At 42.0% G+C, this 19,637-nt stretch overlaps 1 protein-coding gene across 4 annotated transcripts in view; it reads right to left on the bottom strand.

Moving 5' to 3' along the window:
* The window catches only part of Met (MET proto-oncogene, receptor tyrosine kinase), a gene marked incomplete at its 5' end in the record, with an annotated part of 78,922 nt that extends 61,364 nt beyond the window's left edge, over window positions 1-17,558 (bottom strand). For all 4 annotated transcript variants that reach the window (XR_261543.2, XM_005388121.2, XM_005388123.2 and 1 more), the window contains 1 exon segment: window positions 16,342-17,558. Coding sequence is in view for 3 of the 4 variants with exons in the window: in XM_005388121.2 (XP_005388178.1) it covers window positions 16,342-17,544 (1,203 nt within the window).
* Window positions 17,559-19,637: the final 2,079 nt, after the last annotated feature.

Below are 19,637 nucleotides of genomic sequence, written 5' to 3'. Positions count from 1 at the left end.
AGGCAATTTAGTGAGACCCTGCCTCAAAATAAAAAATAAAAACCTTTCCCCACCTCAACTTCTTGACATTCTAAGCAGCTCTGAAACATTCCCAAGGCTTTTAGCTCAAAATAATGTTAAATAACCTTTGCATAGTAGATTATGGTTTTCAAAGTACACGATCACATTTGATCCTCCTGACAAGTCTAATTTGCGTTTGTCAGGATCATGGTAATTCTAGAGATGAGGAAATTGAGGTTCAGAGTGGTTAGTCAGTAAACATTAAAGTTCGAATCCTAGTTGATTTCAGGTCCTACCTTCTCACCCTGCACCATACTTCTCATTAATAGGCCTTTATACCACCTCTGAGGCAAATTCACAATCGGTACAGGGACCTGATGGAAAGGGATGATCAAGTCTCTGGGAAGGGCCTGGATCTATCCCAGCAAGGGTGTGATAAGCCGCATGACCTTAGGCAGGTCACCTCATTTCTCTGGGTCTCAGTTTTATTTTACTGATTTAACAAGCTGATTTGCTCCTAGTGTTTATGATGTGTCAGACACATTTCTAAGCACTTTACAACTATCAATTCAACTAATCTCGTCACAACAAACCTGGAACAGGGCACTGAGTATACCACGAGGCTGTGGTACAGGGTCACAAATAAACAGGCAATTAAGCCCCAGTGTCCTCCACCAAACTGGGTCATGCTTATCTGCAAAGAGAGGTGCTGTGCAAACTGATTTCAAAGTTCTCGTCCAACTCTAGGGGCGGCTTCCCAAGGCTTCTCCTTTGGAGTCACCAAAGGCTAGTCACTGCTTGTGAGGCCCAGGTCACCAACCGAGTAAACACTGTCACCAGGGGCCACTCCAAGGTCTAAGTAGGTTCTGGATTCTGTTTTGAGTTTTTAAAAAATATGAGCTAAAAACTGCAGTTTTTTAAACAGAAATCTTGATATCAACTTGCTTCCTTAACTCAAAGTCTTACATAGTGTCATAAAGTTAATAATTACAACTTGTAGGTCATGATGCAATACTTCAATTAATTTTGTCTTTAGTCTTTACTCTCCATGAGTATTTGCCAGGCTTTTTTTTTTCCAGTACTGGGGACTGAACCTAAGTCCTTCACACTGAGTTACATTCTCAGCTCGTTATTTTATTTTGAGGTAGTTTCACTATGTCACTTAATGGCCCAGGTTGAGCTCAAAGTTTTGATCCTCCTGGCTCAGCCTCCCCGAGTGCTGGTTACAGGTGTGTGCCACTGCACTGGCTCCGATATTTTTTGTCTGACTCAGACATGCAGCTTTTTTTTGTAAAAAGAAAATTAAAGTACTATACACCTAATATATTTGATTCAAAATGTTTCTACTAATTAACTCTATGATGCATGCCTTGAATATGTAATTACATTTAATTCAGTATAATTAAGAATGTGATATATTTAAAATAATGACTTTTCATTGATCTACAGGACAGATTTAGCTCATCTACAGATAATTTAAATCCATCTTGCAGATACACTTTTCAGAAATGTACTACCTTGTAAACTTATTGCCAGGTCACTCGGATCAGCTCTTTCCTTAGAGTCATGACTAAATTACCAGATGCTCTTTAATACAAACTGTACTCCGAGTACTTCATGCAAATCTAGATATATACAGTAATGGTCTTGGGGATTCACATTTCCAAATGAAAAGTCCCTCTCAGCCTAGAGCTTGTCACAGAGTTGACTAAAGCTCAACTGTTTTAACTTCAGGCGTCTGACTTTATTTCCCTACATGTCATTCATGAGGACTGGGAGAAGAGCGAACTGACTGCCAGCAGAGGCCTACGGCACTCAACTGCACGTCCGGCTGCGTTTCTTGCAGGTAAACTTTAGCCTACGTGAACTCCGTGGCTGTCAGCATGGAAGCCTGGATTGTCTGTACAGTGCAGAAGAGGCGGCTCTCAGGAAGAGCAGGCCATGCTCCTCGGGATCTCTAATGCAAGGTCAGGCTCCTAACGCATGGTGAGACCCAGCCCTAAGAATCGGAACACACTGTTTTGTGCTATGAAGAGGACTTAGTACGATGAATTCTGCAGTTTCAAAGGAAGACACTTTCTAAATTCTGCTTCCGCTGACTCCCCTTGGTGGTGCAATCCTGCCTCTGGCCTCACCTGGAGCTCCTGCCAGACCGCACAGCTGGGAGCAGGCTGGGAAGGTTGGCTGGTCTTGGCAGGAACAAAGGCCACTGCGCGCGCAGCCCGGGACAGCCGCCAGCACAGCAGAACCAGGCATCTGGTCAGCCAGCCGGGGCTCGGCGCAGGTGACCCGCGAGTCTCTGCTCCTGCAGCCCTGCGGTGATGGCTGAACTGCACGCTTGCCGGCAGGGCTGTCCTGAGGACCTGCCCTGTCTCCCTAAGTGCCTGTGGCCTATCTGACTTTCAAACTCCTTTTTTACTCACAGAAGGATTTCTTCCTCCAGCTTCCTCCTTTTACAACACGTCAGCAGCCACCTTCTCCCCAAATCTGAGGCAGTTACTGTTCTTACTCACACACGCTTACACGTTTTACTATCAAATGCAAAGGAAATCTCATCCTTCGTCCCCCACTGTCCGATTTCCTCAATTCCAGCATCTTCCTCCGCAAGCCCACTTTTATAATTCTCAGTGTAATGCTCCCCTCACATCTCGGTAGAGCATGCCGTAATCACACTAGTCCCGTGGGAACAGCAAGTGCTCGGGAGCGGCCCTGCCTTTGCTAGATGTGTGAAGTCGTAACCCTTGGGGATCTCTAAACCTCAGCTCTTCACTTAAGAGTGGAAAGTGAAAAACACTTACCCATACGGTAGAACAGTTCTGAGGCTTAAGTTAAATGAGTTCAGTTCCAGGAATATACTAATAACGATCACTTCGTTCACTTAGTCATGCGAAAATATCTGTGGAGACTCATGCTGTTCATCTCCAGTTCACATCTGCACTGAACATCAGAATGTGACTGAAATGGGATCCTTGATAATTAGTGAAGGATCCTGACCTGAGACCACCCTGGACGTGGTGTGGGCCCAAGTCCAAGGACGGTGGACTGCTGTCCTTATCAGAAGACAGGACACATGGAGACACACACATCTCACGTCCTCACGCCGCGCGAGGGTGGAGATGGGAATGACACTGCTACCATCTAAGGGTGCGGCTGGGATGCCGGAGCGCAAGAGACAGGGAAGGACCCCTCCTCAGAGCCTCTGGAGGGAGCAGGGCTGGCTAATGCCTCGCTTGTGGACTTCTGGCTTCCAGAACTGTGTGAGGATAAATCTCTAGTGTTCCAAGCCACTAAATGTCGGTGATTTGCTATTGTTTTTCTGGGAAACAAATACAGACTAGTTACTAGAAGGAAATGGTCCCAAGCAAACGAACAAAATATAAGTTCCCGCTCTTGGATACTTATACAGTTATGTTGTTGTTATTATTATTATTATTATTGATCTAATGACTCTTCATCATGCCTTTAAAGAAAAGGTCCAAGTTGCTTTTTTTTTTTTTTGGTACTGGGAATCAAACTCAGGATCTCACACTTGCCAGGCAGGTGTTGCACCACTGAGCTAAATCCGTAGCCTACGGTCCAAATTTCTGAGTACGTATATAAAAAAACTTCAGGTTCTTCATCTGTAAAATAGAAACACTTATACCTGTGGAATAGAATTACAGCTTGTAAGTAATGTCATCTATGGTTCTCCATTATGTGTGGACTTGTTACCTCCTATTTTCCTTTCTCCCTCCCTCCTTCCCTCTCTGCCTCCTTCCCTTCCCTCCCTTCCTATCCATTCCTATACTAAGCACGTGCTGTAACACTGAGCTACGTCTCAAACCCTGTTTTTCATTATTCTTGAAACCAAGGCTTAGCCCATTCTAAAAAGTGTTATTAGTCCATGTCTGCAGCACATAACGATCACACTCCTCGTTGGGGGCTGGTTCACATACACAACACCTCTTCATTCTTTTTCTTCCCTGCCCTCTCTCTCACTTTTTTTAAAGATAGAAAATATACTAGTCTTTGATGGCCACTGGTCCCCACAGCGTATTCCGGTTTGTCTCTGTAGTTCAACACATTCCGGCTGGCTTGAGCCACAGCGGTACATGTGTGACTGTCCCATTGGGGGGGACGGGGCGGTTACGGATGCACCGCCCGTGGTGCAAGCTGCCTGATGGGACAGTCATGCATGTGCGTCCCCATCATAAATGTGCTACCCTAAAGGTGTAAAAGCAGTCTCTACTCTACCAAGCTTACCAAATCTCCTACCTACGGTTCATCTCGAAGGTGCTACACACACAGAAAGGGAAGAGACTGACACACAAAATAGCTCATAAAGCAAAGTGCAAAGAACCCAGCTGAAAGGTCAGTTCTGAAAACACTGCCCACGAATTAAATACTCTACGAGGAGAAGGGTCAGATCAATGTGGGCTGTCATAGCTGGAGAAGCCTCACAGCAGGGCTAGGAATAGAGCCAGATCTTTAGAGAAGCTGGATTAATGAAGGGGGAAGAGCAAACTACTTGGAGCAGGATATATTTTATGCATGTAGAGGTTTACATACGCATGTGTACAGATACGTTTACACGTAAGTATGTAATCACTCTCTTCTCAAGGGAGCACAGGGATTCACAGGACTCGGGATTCTCACACGATATGGGGTCGGAAGTGTTAAAACTTTTGCTTCTTTATCATCATTTCCTAAGGTGAATCAGATGTAAAACAGACCAAGCCCATGTGGTTTTGGTTAGCAGCCTTCATACCGCCCTTCGACCACAGCCAGGAGCGACAGTGATTCAAAGGAAAATCCTTCAAGTAAGGCAGATTTCAAAGCCGAGTGCGAAGCGTTTTCTGCCCTTCTCTATTTACCAAATTGTCATGGACTTACTCCTAGACACGTAAGTTCCTCCTGAAAATGCTAAGGACAAGATCTGTTTACGTGTCTAACAGCGTCACACCCAAGAGGACCAAGCTGATTCAGGTCTTTAGGAGAGGGCTGGCGGGGGCGGGACAGGTGAATCAGGAGTCCTTCGGCTGTGTCCAGTACGCGGTGTAAGCCATGCTGTATCCTACCCCGCCACTAACCCCACTACCAACTGCCACCTAGCACTTCTCCCTCTTTCCGTTTTACACTGTGCAGACTTTTTTTTTAACATTCTCCCCTTGTTTCTGACCACAACTGCTTCTCAGAAGCCTCTATCTGGGGGCAAGGTGTTCCACGTCCCGGTCCTAAGTTCTGTACCCACTCCTCACTTTGTTCCCTACATGTAACCAAGCCCAGGAGAGTTTGTGTCCTGGGCGTGTCGCTGAGTGCCACTGCAAGTAAAATCTTGGAGCTGCTAATGACAGGGACATTTGCTCTTAACTTCGGTCCTTAACCTGTATGCTGTTTTCAACTTGAAAGCACAGGCTGGCGGCCTGCAGTGACAGTCTGTGGTTCCACCCGCGAACTTCAAGGAAGGTCATCCCTGCTGGTGCTGCTGCTCGAGTACTGTGTGCAAGGAGGTGCTGCCGTCTAAGGTCGCTCTCACGAACAGTGCCACCCACCCAGAAGGGCGAGCTCTATGACCAAGTTTGGAACGCCCTGATCAGAGGTACTCCTTCTAATGGCTTTAGTTCTGTTTCCCCAATTTCAGCCACGTACAAAACCCTGGGATTCCTATCTACCTGTCTATACCTTTACCTTGTCCTTTCATTTTCCTCCTCCTGCGTGCGTGTGTCTGTAAGAAGCTCAGGTCATAATAAACGGAACTTCCTAGTTTTTAATTCAGTGTAAACTTAAATGTTGGAAACTATTAATTCGAGAAATTCGTTTTTAGAGATTTGAGGGAGCAAATGGGAAACTGTTTACTCTTTTTGCTAAGGAGCATCCTAGCACGTCTCAAACGTGAGGCTTTGTTGTAATTACTTACTCACTTGACCGACACAGGTTTTGCTGGAGCTGTGGCCTACTGGGGGATATGGAGCCACAGCCCGTGGCCCGTAGCCGTGGGAGGCTGCCAGTGGGAGTGCTGAGCACACGGGCACTGACTGGTGTGGGAAGGGAGTACAGAATGCCCCAGGAGGACCCAGCAAAATCCAGACCGTGCGGGTGGGGGAGAAGCAAGAGTGAGAAGCTGGAGAACATCTTCTGAGCTTGACAAAAGCCAGTGCAACGCCAAGAGCTGCAACGAGCAGATCCAGCAGCAGGTTCTAGAAGTCAGGGCTGCGAGGGAGACTGATGGATTCTGGGAGCCACAAAGTGACAGGATGAGGGCGGGGCCAGCGGCAGTGGTGTTGGTGTCCCTGAGCCACCTGTACTCACAGACTAAACATCTGCGCGCTTCTCTTCCTGGGTTTCGTTCCGTGAGGAGACCTGCCTTGGTGATCACTGGGCCTTGGCCTGGTGGTGTTTCACACCCACGAGACTGGGAGCACAGGTCAGGGGCTCTGGTCTCTCCCAGAGCCAAACAACAGCCTTCCAGCGGTGCGAGGGAGGACGGGGAGCAGCAGGGCCAAGGTGAGGAAGGCCTTGAATACCGTAGGAGGAATGTGGATTCTCCTCTGGAGAGTCCTCACACTGCTTTGAGAGATGCAGTTCCACAAGCGGGCTTGCTTTCCAGAAGCTTCCTTACTCGCTCCAGCAGCACTGTGTAGAGCAAGAGGCTGGGCGGAGGGGAGGGCAGGGCCAGGGTGACTCAGTCTTACCTGCTCGGCATCGTTTATTTCCTTGGCACCGTTTTTAATGCACTAAAAAAACATAAACCCTGTCAGGACGAATAATGTCCAATTTTCTGTTTCTGCTTCGTGCTAATGTAGAAGGAGAGAAAAAGTGAGGACTTTTAAACTTTGTATTTACTGTGAATGAAGTCAGGTTTTATTTTGAAGAAGGAATAACACAGAGCTAGACTGTTCTAGTGAAGAAGGCTGGGGAAAGCTGAATGATTTCTTGGAAAGATTAAAACTTCTTCATTAAATAGGTAGAGCTGGTTGCACCCACACCAGCATCCAGAGAAGGTGCTTGGGAAAGTCTTAACTAGGGCTGGGGCACAGAATGTCAACATGGGTTAATGAATGAGAGAGGCTGTGTAAACTATTACTTAATCCCAATTGAGGGTTTCCTGAGCCACTGGGGACCTGGGCTGGGATTGATAGACAAGAGCAAGGCTAGAAGGAAACAGCGTTAAACAAACAATAGTTCAGTGTAATTTGTGATCTGCCCATAGTTCAGAGTACAAAAATGAAAGCTCAGCTAATAGCACGAAAGGTAAAATGAAGCTATACTATCGTTCTTAAAATAACTGCCCATCCACTGCTGGAACAAAGGTTTTATTATATGCTGGCAGAAAAAAATATGTAAAAATCTACTGTTTCTTAACTGGTTCTTGAATGTCCAATATAAAGATCATTAAATAAGGCTCTGGGAGTTATGACAGCTGGTTCCAAGGGCTAAGAGAATGCAAGGAAAAGTTTAATACTGAAATAAGATTCATGAATGAAAATTTAGGTGTTCATTTTCCAAATAGTAAATAATCCTCTTTTCACGAGTTCATCTGAGTTAAATTGGATTGTTATCTCAAGGGTCGTATGCCCAATGGAATTGATATTTTTCCAACCAGAAATATTTCTCAATTACTTTTACTAATATCCTTACTGATTCTTGTTTACCATGATGTTGGAGCCACAAATACATTTACCTCCAAGGAATCATCAGATATCTTATATGCTATTATACATTCCTCTTCGTTTAATTCAACTCGTTAAACCCTGGGATCAGCTAATTTGACCTCACAGTCACCTCTACTATTGCACTTCAGAATGTTTCTGAGTCTCGGACCTTCTGATATCATCGAAAGCATGCAGAAAACAGACTCACGTTCCTATTGTCCTTCCTGACGTTTTGAACACTTCCTATACACACTGTCCTCTTAGAAACAACCACTTACACTCAATGTTCTGCTCACTTTACTGGAAAATGAGTAGCCCTTTGCCTGTAATTACAGCCTTCAGGAAGGGGCAAGCCAGTGACCTCTCCAACTTGTAGACACAGGCGTAAGCTCTGAAGATTAAATGTCTCCTTTTCCTTTGCCAAATGCTACGTTTTCTTGGCCCAATTAAAGTAAACGAAATGAACACAGAAAAGGTGAATGCTTCTTTTGACTCCTCATACATATTTTTATAACTACATCTCAAATCTTCACGGTTTGTGGAGACAAAAAATTGTTCTTAAAGATCCATTCATAAGAATATTCTCAAATTTTAGTAAGAACTTTTATTCTCAGTGACTCTGACAACCTGTTTACCATGTAAATACGCAGCTTTCTTTTGGAAGATGAACTTTTTTATCAAATAAAATTGATACTACTTTCTGTCTATAACCTACAAAGTATGTGCTTATGTACTAAGAAACATGACAAAAATGCCTGCCTGTGAGACCTTAAACTTACTTAGATATTTACATGACTGAAAAAAAAATTATATATATAGACGAACAGGATTCACATGAAAGAGAGGGCAAAATGTGTGTCCAGCCGCAGAAGAAGGAACTCGTCCAGCTACAACAACGTGAAGGTGGCACTTTGTTGGGAGCACACGCTGGTACGTTCAGTACTGCTCATGAGATCTCGTGAGCCCCGGGACACTTGTCTCTCATTTGACCTCGGAGCCTCATGACTCTCATGCGAAGGGCATGGGCTAAAAATGGATGCACTTGTGCAGAATACACTATGCAGATGCGGAAAGACAAAGTGACTTGAGACCACCTCAGCACTACTTCACCTTTACACTTCGGGTAGATTCAAAGGGGCTTATTTCATGTGTCCTCAGATGTGTAGATTCTTTGTCACAGGACATGGGTAACGGGACAACCCCCTCCATACCTAAGAGAAACACATTCTTCTGACAAACAGGGTCCCCAGTGTTGATGCAGAAGAAGGGAGAGGAAGACCAAGAAGAAACAACTTGGCCCAGCAGAAGAAATACCTGTTTTCAAAGGACCTGATTAAAGTGACAGGCTGTCAAGAGGTGGAGAGTGTGAGCATGACCTAAGTTATGTTCTTAGTGTCTAGAAACTACACATTATCTTCTTCACACTAGGAATCAATTACACGTAACCTACTACACTTAGAAATTGAAGACAAGCAATGTTTAACACTGTGACTACTTTTTAAAAACAGAAAGTATGAAACAAATTAAATCCTCCAGCATAACACTACTTCTTGTGTGCTTTAGCAGTATGCTTTAACGGCCGTGATCCACTTAAAAAAGCTAAAGTTAAGTGCAGCAGCTTTTTAAGATGTAAAAGTTATGAAACTGGTAAAGCTTTTGGTGTATTAAATGCTTGCTATATATCTACCCATGTACTAAAGCCACACTGACCTTTCTAGAACTTTACGCTTCATATAAAAATTAATTCTCATCTCCTTTTGGTGGCCTTTTGTGTCTAAACTTCCAACTTAAGATACTTTCTCATTTTATTCACAGATGTGTTGTTACTGCTGTGACTGATTACTGTCAGTTCCACCAGTTTGTTTGCTACGCACAGATAGGTGGTTTGCCAGAGTAACACCAGCAGGGTGAGGCACTCCACCAATAAACAGCTGCTGGATTTCTTGTTCAATCTTTGTTGTTGTAAATAAATCCTTTCCTGTTTCTTGGTGAAAACGATGATTGTTAAGTGTTTGGCCATTTTATGCACTGAATAAGATGGCCAGGCTTCTAGCACTTAGTTTAAACTAATAAGATGGAAGAACAAGCTCATAAATGTGATTAGGTTAAAGTAAATTGAAAATATTGCACATTTTATTGTCAAGATAATTTTTAGAGATACTCCTTTTTGCTACTGACTGCCACTGCATTAGTGCTTGTAATCTGCTTAGTGCATTAGCACTAAATGCTATTGATTCACTTGGAGCTAACAGAACAATTTAATCTTCGCATTTTCCCCATTTCCTGAGCACCACTTTTCCTATAGTGTAGTCAGTAGGCTGTTGGCTAGATGACAAGTGTTAATCACGTATTTTAAATTTTAAAATGTCATTAGAAAATTTAATATACAGATCTACACTTTGCTCGTAGATAGTCTAGCTAATCATTAATAATAATCTCTGCATTTTGAGATGACATCTCAACAAACTTAATTCTCTTAAAATTGGCTCCAGAAAAGAGTATTTTACAAATTAAAACAGATATCATCCCTTTTATCTAGCACACAGTTTGAAGTGTCCACTATCATTTTAATATCTTCTGATTGAGGAACATTTTGGTGATTTAATTGTCCAACTTCAGGTCAAATAAGACACCTGAAGTTGGACATTTAGTCTGAATTCACAATGTCTCTTTCTCATTTATAGTTATGCTATTCATAAGCCATTTCCCCCATGTGTGCACATCAAGAATCTTTGAAACAACCTATCCTCTATTGTCATGCATTTTTAGACATTTTCCCCCTTTCTGAAGGACCACAGAATGTTTCTGAAGTTTCTCTGCACACTCCATCCTCTCCAGTGTTACCCTGGGTCTGGGCTGAAGTATCATAAGCTGAGTCCCTAAAGTAGAGCCTGGGCTTTTAGAATAGGAAGTCAACATTGCTCAGCCGGTAATTCATATGCAAATGAACGTGCCTGGAACATTTTAGTTAGAAAAAATATATAATTAGCAGACTGGAATATATCCAGGATCCTAGAATCACTTACCATATTCACTATTTAAAAAAAAGAAAAGCAAAGGAGTTTTAATGACTTCAAGAGTAGCAGAGCCTTTGGGCTCATTTCTCTGATAAACAAGCACTTCAGAGGTCTCCCTGAACACGGGGGATGTGAGCTGTGGCACGCATCTGGGGACTTAGCCATCATGGGCTTTGAGCACCCTGTGAGTCAGCATCTGTGCCCGTCCATGACAAAGCAACGGCTGAAATTCCTAGTGGGCCTTCCATCCAGATTCTGGCAGACCCCAGTTTTTTTCCTTAGTAAGAGGAGGTAAGAACAGAGTGATGGCTGATGATAAGATGGAAGTCTGAAGTAAGGGTCTAAGCCCCAGAGTTTGAAATAGTATGCTGAGTAACAACTTTATTACTACTCAAGCAGGTTAACATCTTCATCAAAATGCAGACTCCTACATGCTTCCAAAAACCTGTCATGATGGAGCATGGCAAAGAAAATATGTATCAGTGCCACAGCTTCAAATTTTTATTAATATTTGGGCTTTTCAACAATAACTTTAGGATTTATTTCTTCTTGCAAGAACCCCTCTATTGTTTGCTACATCAGTTTTACCAAATGAGTCTCCGTGTAGAAATCAATGACTTAAATAAAACACAGACCATACCAGCTGCTTTAAAAAACACTAAGGAGAACAGCCTGTAACAGCAGCACATGGGAGGCTGAGGAAGGAGGATCCATGTGAGTTTGAGATCAGCCTGGGCTACACAGTGAGTTCAGGGCCAGCCTGAACTGCATAGCTAGACACTGTCTCAACCAAAAATAAGCACACACGCACATGTGCACGTACACACTCACACAACCTAAGGAGAAGAATCTACAGTACAAGCAGCATTTTAACTCTTAGTTGTCCACACAAGTGAGAGAAACTATCAATCACATGATCAATCAGTATAGTCCACAGGTCAAGCCTACCTGTATTTTTGGTGTGAATTTTGGTTTTAACTCTGTTTCTTGCTTTCAGATATAAAAACACTGTATCTCTGCCTTAGCACCTTTCCTAGGGTGACTGTGTGAATGAACTCTGCAGTAATTTAAGGAGGATGTGAGCAGAAGGGAGGGAAAAAGGCAGGAGGCACTAAAGGCTCACAGTGTAATGTTTTCTAAAACTCCCAGGGTGAACCAGTAATGTCACAGAGTGTCACAAAATCCTGGCAGTGAACTGTTGTGATTTTGAATTTCTCTTAATAAAATAATGCATTATGCCAGTTCACATGAGATGTACACCCCAGAGAACTCAAATAAGTAAGTTCAGCAGCAAAGACACCCTCATCCTACAGGGGAACACACCATCTACAGAAGGAAAAGAAATCAGGCGAAAATAAATTTCTTAAATTTATTTTCTAAAGTGTGTTGTATCCTTATACCTCAAGGACTTTCTTGCAAAATTTTTCTTTCTTAGCAATTACATCTGGCATATAGCCCAGATATTTAGTGTTTACATCTGGAAGATTGTCTAGTTTGAAGAATGAAGAATCCCCAATAACACTTTTCATGTAGGGTAACATTCATTTCTGAGCACAAGAAGAAGAAAAAAAAAAAAGAAAAAGAAAAAAAAACCCTTTGTAATCTGATTTCACATTTTTCATCCCCAATATAAAATACATTCTCTGGAGAGTGCTAGATTGTTTAAGTAAGGGATGCCGAAGCAGTATAATTACATGGATGTTATTTGTAACGTTGACTCCACATTCGCAGTTCAAACAGTGCAGGGGATTATAGATATATGGCCTATAAAGAGTTATAAATCTTTGCTTATTTTATTAAATATTATGAGACATGCCCCGAGGATGACAGATCAATAATGGTTCTGTGGTTTCCTGATGGAAGGCTGCAATTATTTTCTTCCATTACAACTTAAATGTAACTCAATTTTACTCATCTATCATCTTTATAACAGTAATAAAGGAGCGTCACTGCATGTTTCTTTTCCTACCTATTCATATTATCCCTTGTTTGCATCTTGTTTTGATTTTTGTTCTCACTGAAAATTGTTCCAATCATTTTGGATTCTTCCTTTGGTAGCTCTGACAGTGACCCTTTTAACTTTGGCACTATGAAACGGAGATGGAAAATTACTACCTTAAGCTTCCTTTATTTTGGGAAGCAGTTGGCTACTCTTTGAATTTGAGTTTAAATGATATTTAAAAACAAGGAAGCTTGATACAAACAACCTAAAAGGTTGAATTTTTCTCAAGTTGCATTACCTGCAAATTCTTAATACAAAGTATGACTTATAGTACATAAGCATAAAGCAGTTGGCATTTTAACTCAGGGGAAAAAAGCAGAACTTAACACCTTTTATCAGCCTACAGAACAACTTTGATTCAATCATCTTTCTCTCTACTCTCTGCTCCCTTAAACAACAACCAATCCTTACCCCATCGTTTGAAAAATATTAAATCTTAAAAGTCATTAATAAACTTTATGGAAGGAGGTCACTCAGAACAGGTAGGGAGAAAATCAAAGACCCTTTAGCCATAGAACCGGAAAATGCCCTTTCCAGGACAGAACCCAATTATTTGAATTTGCCATTCTTTAAACAAGTATGCTTTCCAACAGTAGCTAATATTTATATGCCAAGGACTAAATTAGGAGTTTGTATAGCTGTTCTTGCATTGCGCACCATTCTGTGTGAAGGCAGATGAGTTCTGTGCGTGTAAGTAGTGTCCCCATGCCCATCCGTAGAAACAGGAGGGTGCACTCTGACTTTAGTCTCCTTGCATTAAGACATGCTGATTCCCACAGAGCCCAAATGATGATCATCTTTTTGTGCTAGGTACTTCATGTACATTATCCCAAACTTTCACAAAACCATCTGAAGTAACTATCGTTACCTACATGTTACAAGTGAGACCTTATATCTGACTGTTGGATATCTCAGTTACTTTTCAGTAAATTCACTGGATTTTTATACTGTTTATCCCCAAAAAAGAAGGTAAGGGTTTTTTTATCCCCAAATTTTGTTTTTTACAAGGTCTACGTATTGCGGAGCTATTTTCTCAATTTTTCTACTTGAACAATAATGTACTGTGCAAGAATATGTATTAGCATAAAACACTTCAATCAATATTAATTTACATTCACTGATACGTGGATAAAAAAGTTAAACATATTAAAGACAGTAATTGTTGTGGGTGTGTAATCTCATCGTTCTCGGTGTTGGAAGTCAGAGGTAACATTCTTGATTCTGCACTGTGAAAATCAAGAACAAACTCTTACAGAATGACCAGTGTAATCAATAGCACTGGCATTCCACGAATAGGCACCTCGGGTCTGGGATACGTTTCCAGAAACAGCATCATGTGTGGAGAGGAAGCTCTGAAGCACAGATAATTTGTGGGTAAAAGTGATGAGTTCTGGGAATTATCAGATGACTCAAAAGAGTGCTCTCATGATGTCATCAGTATGACATGATGCATATGAAGAATGTTCGCAGACATATTTATGAAATGTGAGGGTCGAAAACCCAATATTTTATGTGGTCATTAATAAACAAGTCAGGCCTGACATACCTGCCAGTCCCCTAGAATATAAAAGGTCCTCCTTCCTGGCACTCTTCACTGCCTGATCCTGGAATAGAAACTCATCTTGCACATGGCAGGGAGCTCATAGAGGGCCCGTTCTTGTGGACATTCTCATACACAGAGAACAGGTAGGAGCTTGGGTGCACACGCACTGCACAGCATTCTTACACTGTCCGTGCAGCACACAAGAGCTCCTCCAAACATGCATTAGAGATGCTACTAACAAAACTGCAAGCTGTGTGTCTAGTCACCAAACCTGGTGCCAAAATAAAAACTCAATTCCAAAAAATTATTAGAAGGGTCATCTCATGTCTAACCAAGTTAATCTGCCAAGACAAAATACATCTTAAGAGACTTTCCAAACTGGTTCAATCTTGTAAATCATTCTGTTTTTGTGTGATGAATGGCTCTTGTTGCCTCCATTTTAAAATAGAGCTGGGAAATTATATGCTGGTTATTGGATCACTGAGGTCTTTCTGTGGACTGGGTACAAAAAAAAGAAAAACACCGAAGTGTGTAGTCTTGGTCTCAGAAAAATGTTGACCTTTAGTAACCAAAGATAAACAGACAAATAAATGAAGGAAAGGTATTTGTCTTCATGGAATTTGGCCAGCACAAAAGTTGGCTTTCCTTGTAAGAAGACTGCTGGCAACTTCCATCTTGTTTCCCACAAGAATTTTGGTGATGGAAGTGATAATGGTTTCAGGTGTGGTCAGTGCATTTTGGGCACTTTTCCTGGGTGATAAAACTGGCCTGAATTTCATTGGATATGCTGCCTCTTTGTTCCTGTTGGAACACTAAAAATGTCAAAGGGTTAGAACAAAGTTCAGATAGAGTTTGAGAATTTCTAGACTCCATAAGTACTTTTATATCTGGGGCTGAACTGTAAAAAGTAAAATAATGAGATAAGATACCAATATGGCCTGTGAAGTCAAGTCTTTAATTAACAAAAACACAAAAATTTTAAATAGCAGCATCATGTTCTCTAGAAGTTCTGTAGGAGCCCCTAATGGACTCCTTCAAAACTTGTGTTTCTGAAACAGCTTACTGGATGCAGGAAAAGTGTTTTCTCAGAAATGTTGTTACTATTATGACACTTTTATTTCCTAATCCCATGTTTGTAAAGTCCCTTGTGTCCTTTCATTCTTTTGTACTTTCTAGTAAAGCAAAGGGACAGCCTCATGAGGAAATCCATTCTTTCTTAGAGTATATAAGGTATATTAAGCAAGCACAGGGAAAGTAAGTCTTTATTGGGATATATGTGTATGTATGTTTTTAATGTTCCTACATTTTGAAGGGGAAAGGAAAGAAATTTTGTCTTCAATTCACCAAAATATGAACTGACTTTCTTAGACGTACTTTCCTAAACTTCATTAAAAAAAAAAAAGTTAAAGAGAGTGAGTTTCTCTGGAGAGAAGTATCCCAGACACGGCAACAAAGTCAACCAAGTGCTTCTGAATTCATGCGCTCTTGGTACCTTTTAGCAAAGTTATGTATTCTCTAATCAAGGATATTTAATGTTATTCCTGCTTAGAATTGTAATGTTTCTTTCCTACATTCAAAACTGCTAGGGCACATGAGACACACATATCCAAAGTTACACTGTCCTTGGAAAAGCTGTATTATTTGCTTATTCATGACTGATAGTGGTCATTACGTTAGGAGGCATAGCCAGACCTGCGTGTGCAAATCTGCTCACTACAAGAATGCCGATGGCCACCATGGACCTCCAGACTCGTGTTCCTCCTCTGGCACCAAATGACCAGCAGAAAAAATCTGGGTACAGATGATAGATTTTACTATATTTAAATCAAAACACAAAGAAATTTCCCTAACACTTCCTTTGAAAATACTGTTTCATATAAGTAAAAATACTCATCAATAAAAATGTGTTACAGACATGCAAATCCAAATTGTAAAAATAGTTTTTCTTTTAGCTACTTTAACTTCTTAAAATATGATTTCAATTATAAATGAACTTTCAACTTCTTATATCCTCTGGAAAGAACATGCAGATATTTTGAATAAAGACCATTTACCAGGCACAGAAAAGCCCCCGCTACCCTTTTCTAAACTCGTCCTTATTCTACTTTGTACCTCAAAGCCTGTAAGCGAAGAACCTATGTGACTTACCCTGTTAAAGCAGTACTCGTGGTTTGGTCCATAGAAATGCTGGAGACATTTCACGTTGTTTTTGTTGACGATCTTGTTGAAGAATTCGTTGACATACTTGACAGGGAATGCACAGACAGCAGATCCATCCATTGGTTCAGCAGAGTCTGGCTTGCTTTGCGCAAACACCCCGTACAGAATGTCGTCATTCACACTGACTCTGATTTGCTTGGCGAGGTGGGCCCCAGGCTTACCAACATATGCAGCCTGAAGGATATTAAACACTTCCTGCCCTGCGGATCTTTTTCTTCTCTTTTCCGTGAGAATGCACTCCAGAGGCATTTCCATGTAAGAATGCAACCCGGAGTCCACGGAACAGAACCTGATTATTCTTGTGTGAAAAGTCTGAGCATCTAGAGTCTCCTTCTGGACTGTTAGAAAGTAAATGAAATGGCTGCTTTCAAAGGCATGGACATACTTAATGGGGTAAGAATCTCGGAACTCAGGCAGAACATCAATGTAAGACTGATCTGTCAAAAACTTAAAGCCGTCTTGTGTTTCCTTCAGCCTTCTCACTGATATCGAATGCAGTGAGTGATCTGGCACGTAGGAAGAATGTAAGGTATTGCCCACAAAGAAGTTGACAAACCGATTCTTCTCAGACAGGAGGACTCTGGCTCCCAGCGCACTCACCACGCAGTCAGGACACTGGCCGGTCTCTTCGTCCGCCTGTGGGGAGAACATGCAATGGAACTTCGACTGTGTGTCCCCGGTGTCACCAGGTGGGAGGAGGAGTCGCTGGCAGGTCCCTCTGTTGACACTGCCACAACTAATGAGCTGGTCATCGTAGTATGTGTCAACAAGCAGAGCCATGTTGATGTTATCTCTCCACATGGCTCCCGGTAAGTTGGCTTTGCGGCTGCAGTCCTGACAAGGAGGGCAATCTGGGTGTTCCAGCACAGGTCCAGTCTTGTACTCAGCTACCTTCCGCAGGTCTTTGTCATTTAGAACGTAGAGGTAGTTAGTGGCCCCCAGGTAAATGTGATGCCTGTGCAGAACGACGTGCTGGATGGGTGTTTCTGCGGTGAAGTTGGGAAGCTGATACTGCATGTCCATGTTCATCTCAGACTTCACCAGCGCCTCTTTACACTCCCCATCACTCCTCTGCACCAAGGCAAGCAGCAGCACAAGGACACCAAGCGTGAGCGCAGCAGGGACCTTCATTGCAAGCAGCTGATCTGCCAAAACACGTTCAAGGCAAGAGCCGTTCAGTCGTCATTCGAAACAAACAAGAAAACACTGAAGAACTGCCCCAGCTAAACTATCAGGGAGAACCTCCGCAGTGGAATTTTTACATAGAATGAAAACAAAAACCTCTGGCTGGTAGCGCATAAAGACGCATTGTATGGCCGCACATGACTCCACATGCTTTATTTTTAGAAGTCAAGCTATGAACAATTAATTTTGGGGAATCATTATGAGATGCAAACAATGTTCTGTATTAAGGTCCACACAGTAACTGAGGCTCACTCAGCAATGAAATAAGAAACACAGCACAGTTCCGTGTTAACTCCTTACTGGTTGTTTCATGTGGTTTCGTATCTGTGGCTAATGATGGGGTTGATATTTAAACTTTCTTAGTCAAGTAAAGGAACTGTGGTTCAGATTCATTTATTCTAAAATTCATAGCAGGCATTGTTTCCTTGGGAGCATGTAGAATTACTAGGCTAAATTTAGCTTCCTTTTGGAAGAAAACAATCATAAATTCTAGAGGCAATATGATCACATGCTGTTTATAAGATTTTGTGTGCAGAGGAAAGGTATGGTTATAATTTGGCTATAGTTAACCTATTGTTTCAGGCAGACGAATGCTTAATGTAATATCACTGCGACTTAAAAGCAGCAGGCTGAAAAAAGCATAAAATAAAATATAATCTTTAGAACTAAAGTCCTAAGACTATTTCTTAGAGGAAAATGACATATTGTTCATTACCAAGTCAAAAAACTATTTAGTCAAAAGAACATTATTTCCATGGTAAGCACATGGACAGTGTTTCCCAGAGACCATGCTTGGATTTGTTATTCCCTTTTTGAAAACTTAAGGTTCACAAATTCTAAACATGTGAGTTCTACTTACAACAGCTATGGGCAGGGTAGTAAGTTGGAAAGGAGAGACCTTAGGTATTACTAAGTACTACAGGTATTACTTTTTGAAGAGAGTCATTCTGACAACACAAAGAGAGTCTCTGCAAGCACAGTGGGCATTATATGCCTGCCAAAGGCAAACACAGGTCTACAAAGCCACAGAAGAATTCTCTGAGCAACTATGATGTGCCTGGCTCTGTGTGTGCAGTACGGGAAACGGGACAGGGCTCTCGCCCTTCAGTGAACGTAAAAAGCAGTCAAGCGCTAACGGCAATACACTGACAACTCGACCGCACAGCAATGTCACACAAACCAAAAGCTACAAGCAGTGAGAAAGAGAGAAACAGCCTGCATTTGTGATAGAAATCATGAGAAACAGGGACAAGTTTATTATGTGGTGAGATCCAGGACAGCAAGGACCAGGTGCGGCTTACTGCTGAATCCCAACTACCTGGTAGGCAGTCTGGAACGCAGCTGGTTTTAAACAAATATATAGTGAATGGGCAAATAAAAATTAAGCACTAAGTTCAAAATCACTTAACAGGTTGCAGTTGGTGGACAAAACTTGAAAACATCTTTCTGACTCCAAAATATTCTCTGAAAGCTCTAAGAACTGGGGGCTTAATTAGAGACAACAGAAAGTCACTGAGGGAGTCTGAGCTTCCTATCACCCAGGTTTTAGCGTAGGAAGACTGATCTGGAGACAATGGACTTCCAGCAGGGAGAACCTGATAATGACCACATCAGTTGATCAGCTATTACTGTAGCCTATAATGAAGTAATAAGGGCTGGAAGCAAAACTGTGACCCCAAGGACAGAAGAGAGGCACATCTAAGTAAGATTTGATCTCAAATTGAGAAGAATACAAAGGGGAAGACAGATGTGTCTGGCAGTCATCTGGGCAAAAGGGGAGCAAGTCACAAAACCAGGGTCACCAGCAGCAGGAAGAGAGGCTAAGACACTGGGTTTACACATAATGAGTTAGTGGGGAAGGAGTGACTGTTCCACAACAGGAATGACTAGTAGGTTTCATGTTGTTTATCAGGAAGTAACGTCTGGAATAAGTAGAATGACAGTTCTGAGCAGAAAGAGCATACTGCCAGGAATGCAGATGAAGAGTGAGAGGCATTCAAGAAAAGCTGCCTTTTCTGGCAAAGCGGGATGAGTGATCG

This window comes from Chinchilla lanigera, unplaced genomic scaffold, assembly GCF_000276665.1.
Source record: "Chinchilla lanigera isolate Chin_1 unplaced genomic scaffold, ChiLan1.0 scaffold00031, whole genome shotgun sequence".
Classification (NCBI taxonomy): Eukaryota; Metazoa; Chordata; class Mammalia; order Rodentia; family Chinchillidae; genus Chinchilla; species Chinchilla lanigera.
Note: the sequence above shows the minus strand (reverse complement) of the source record. Positions and strands in the feature narration are given on the sequence as shown.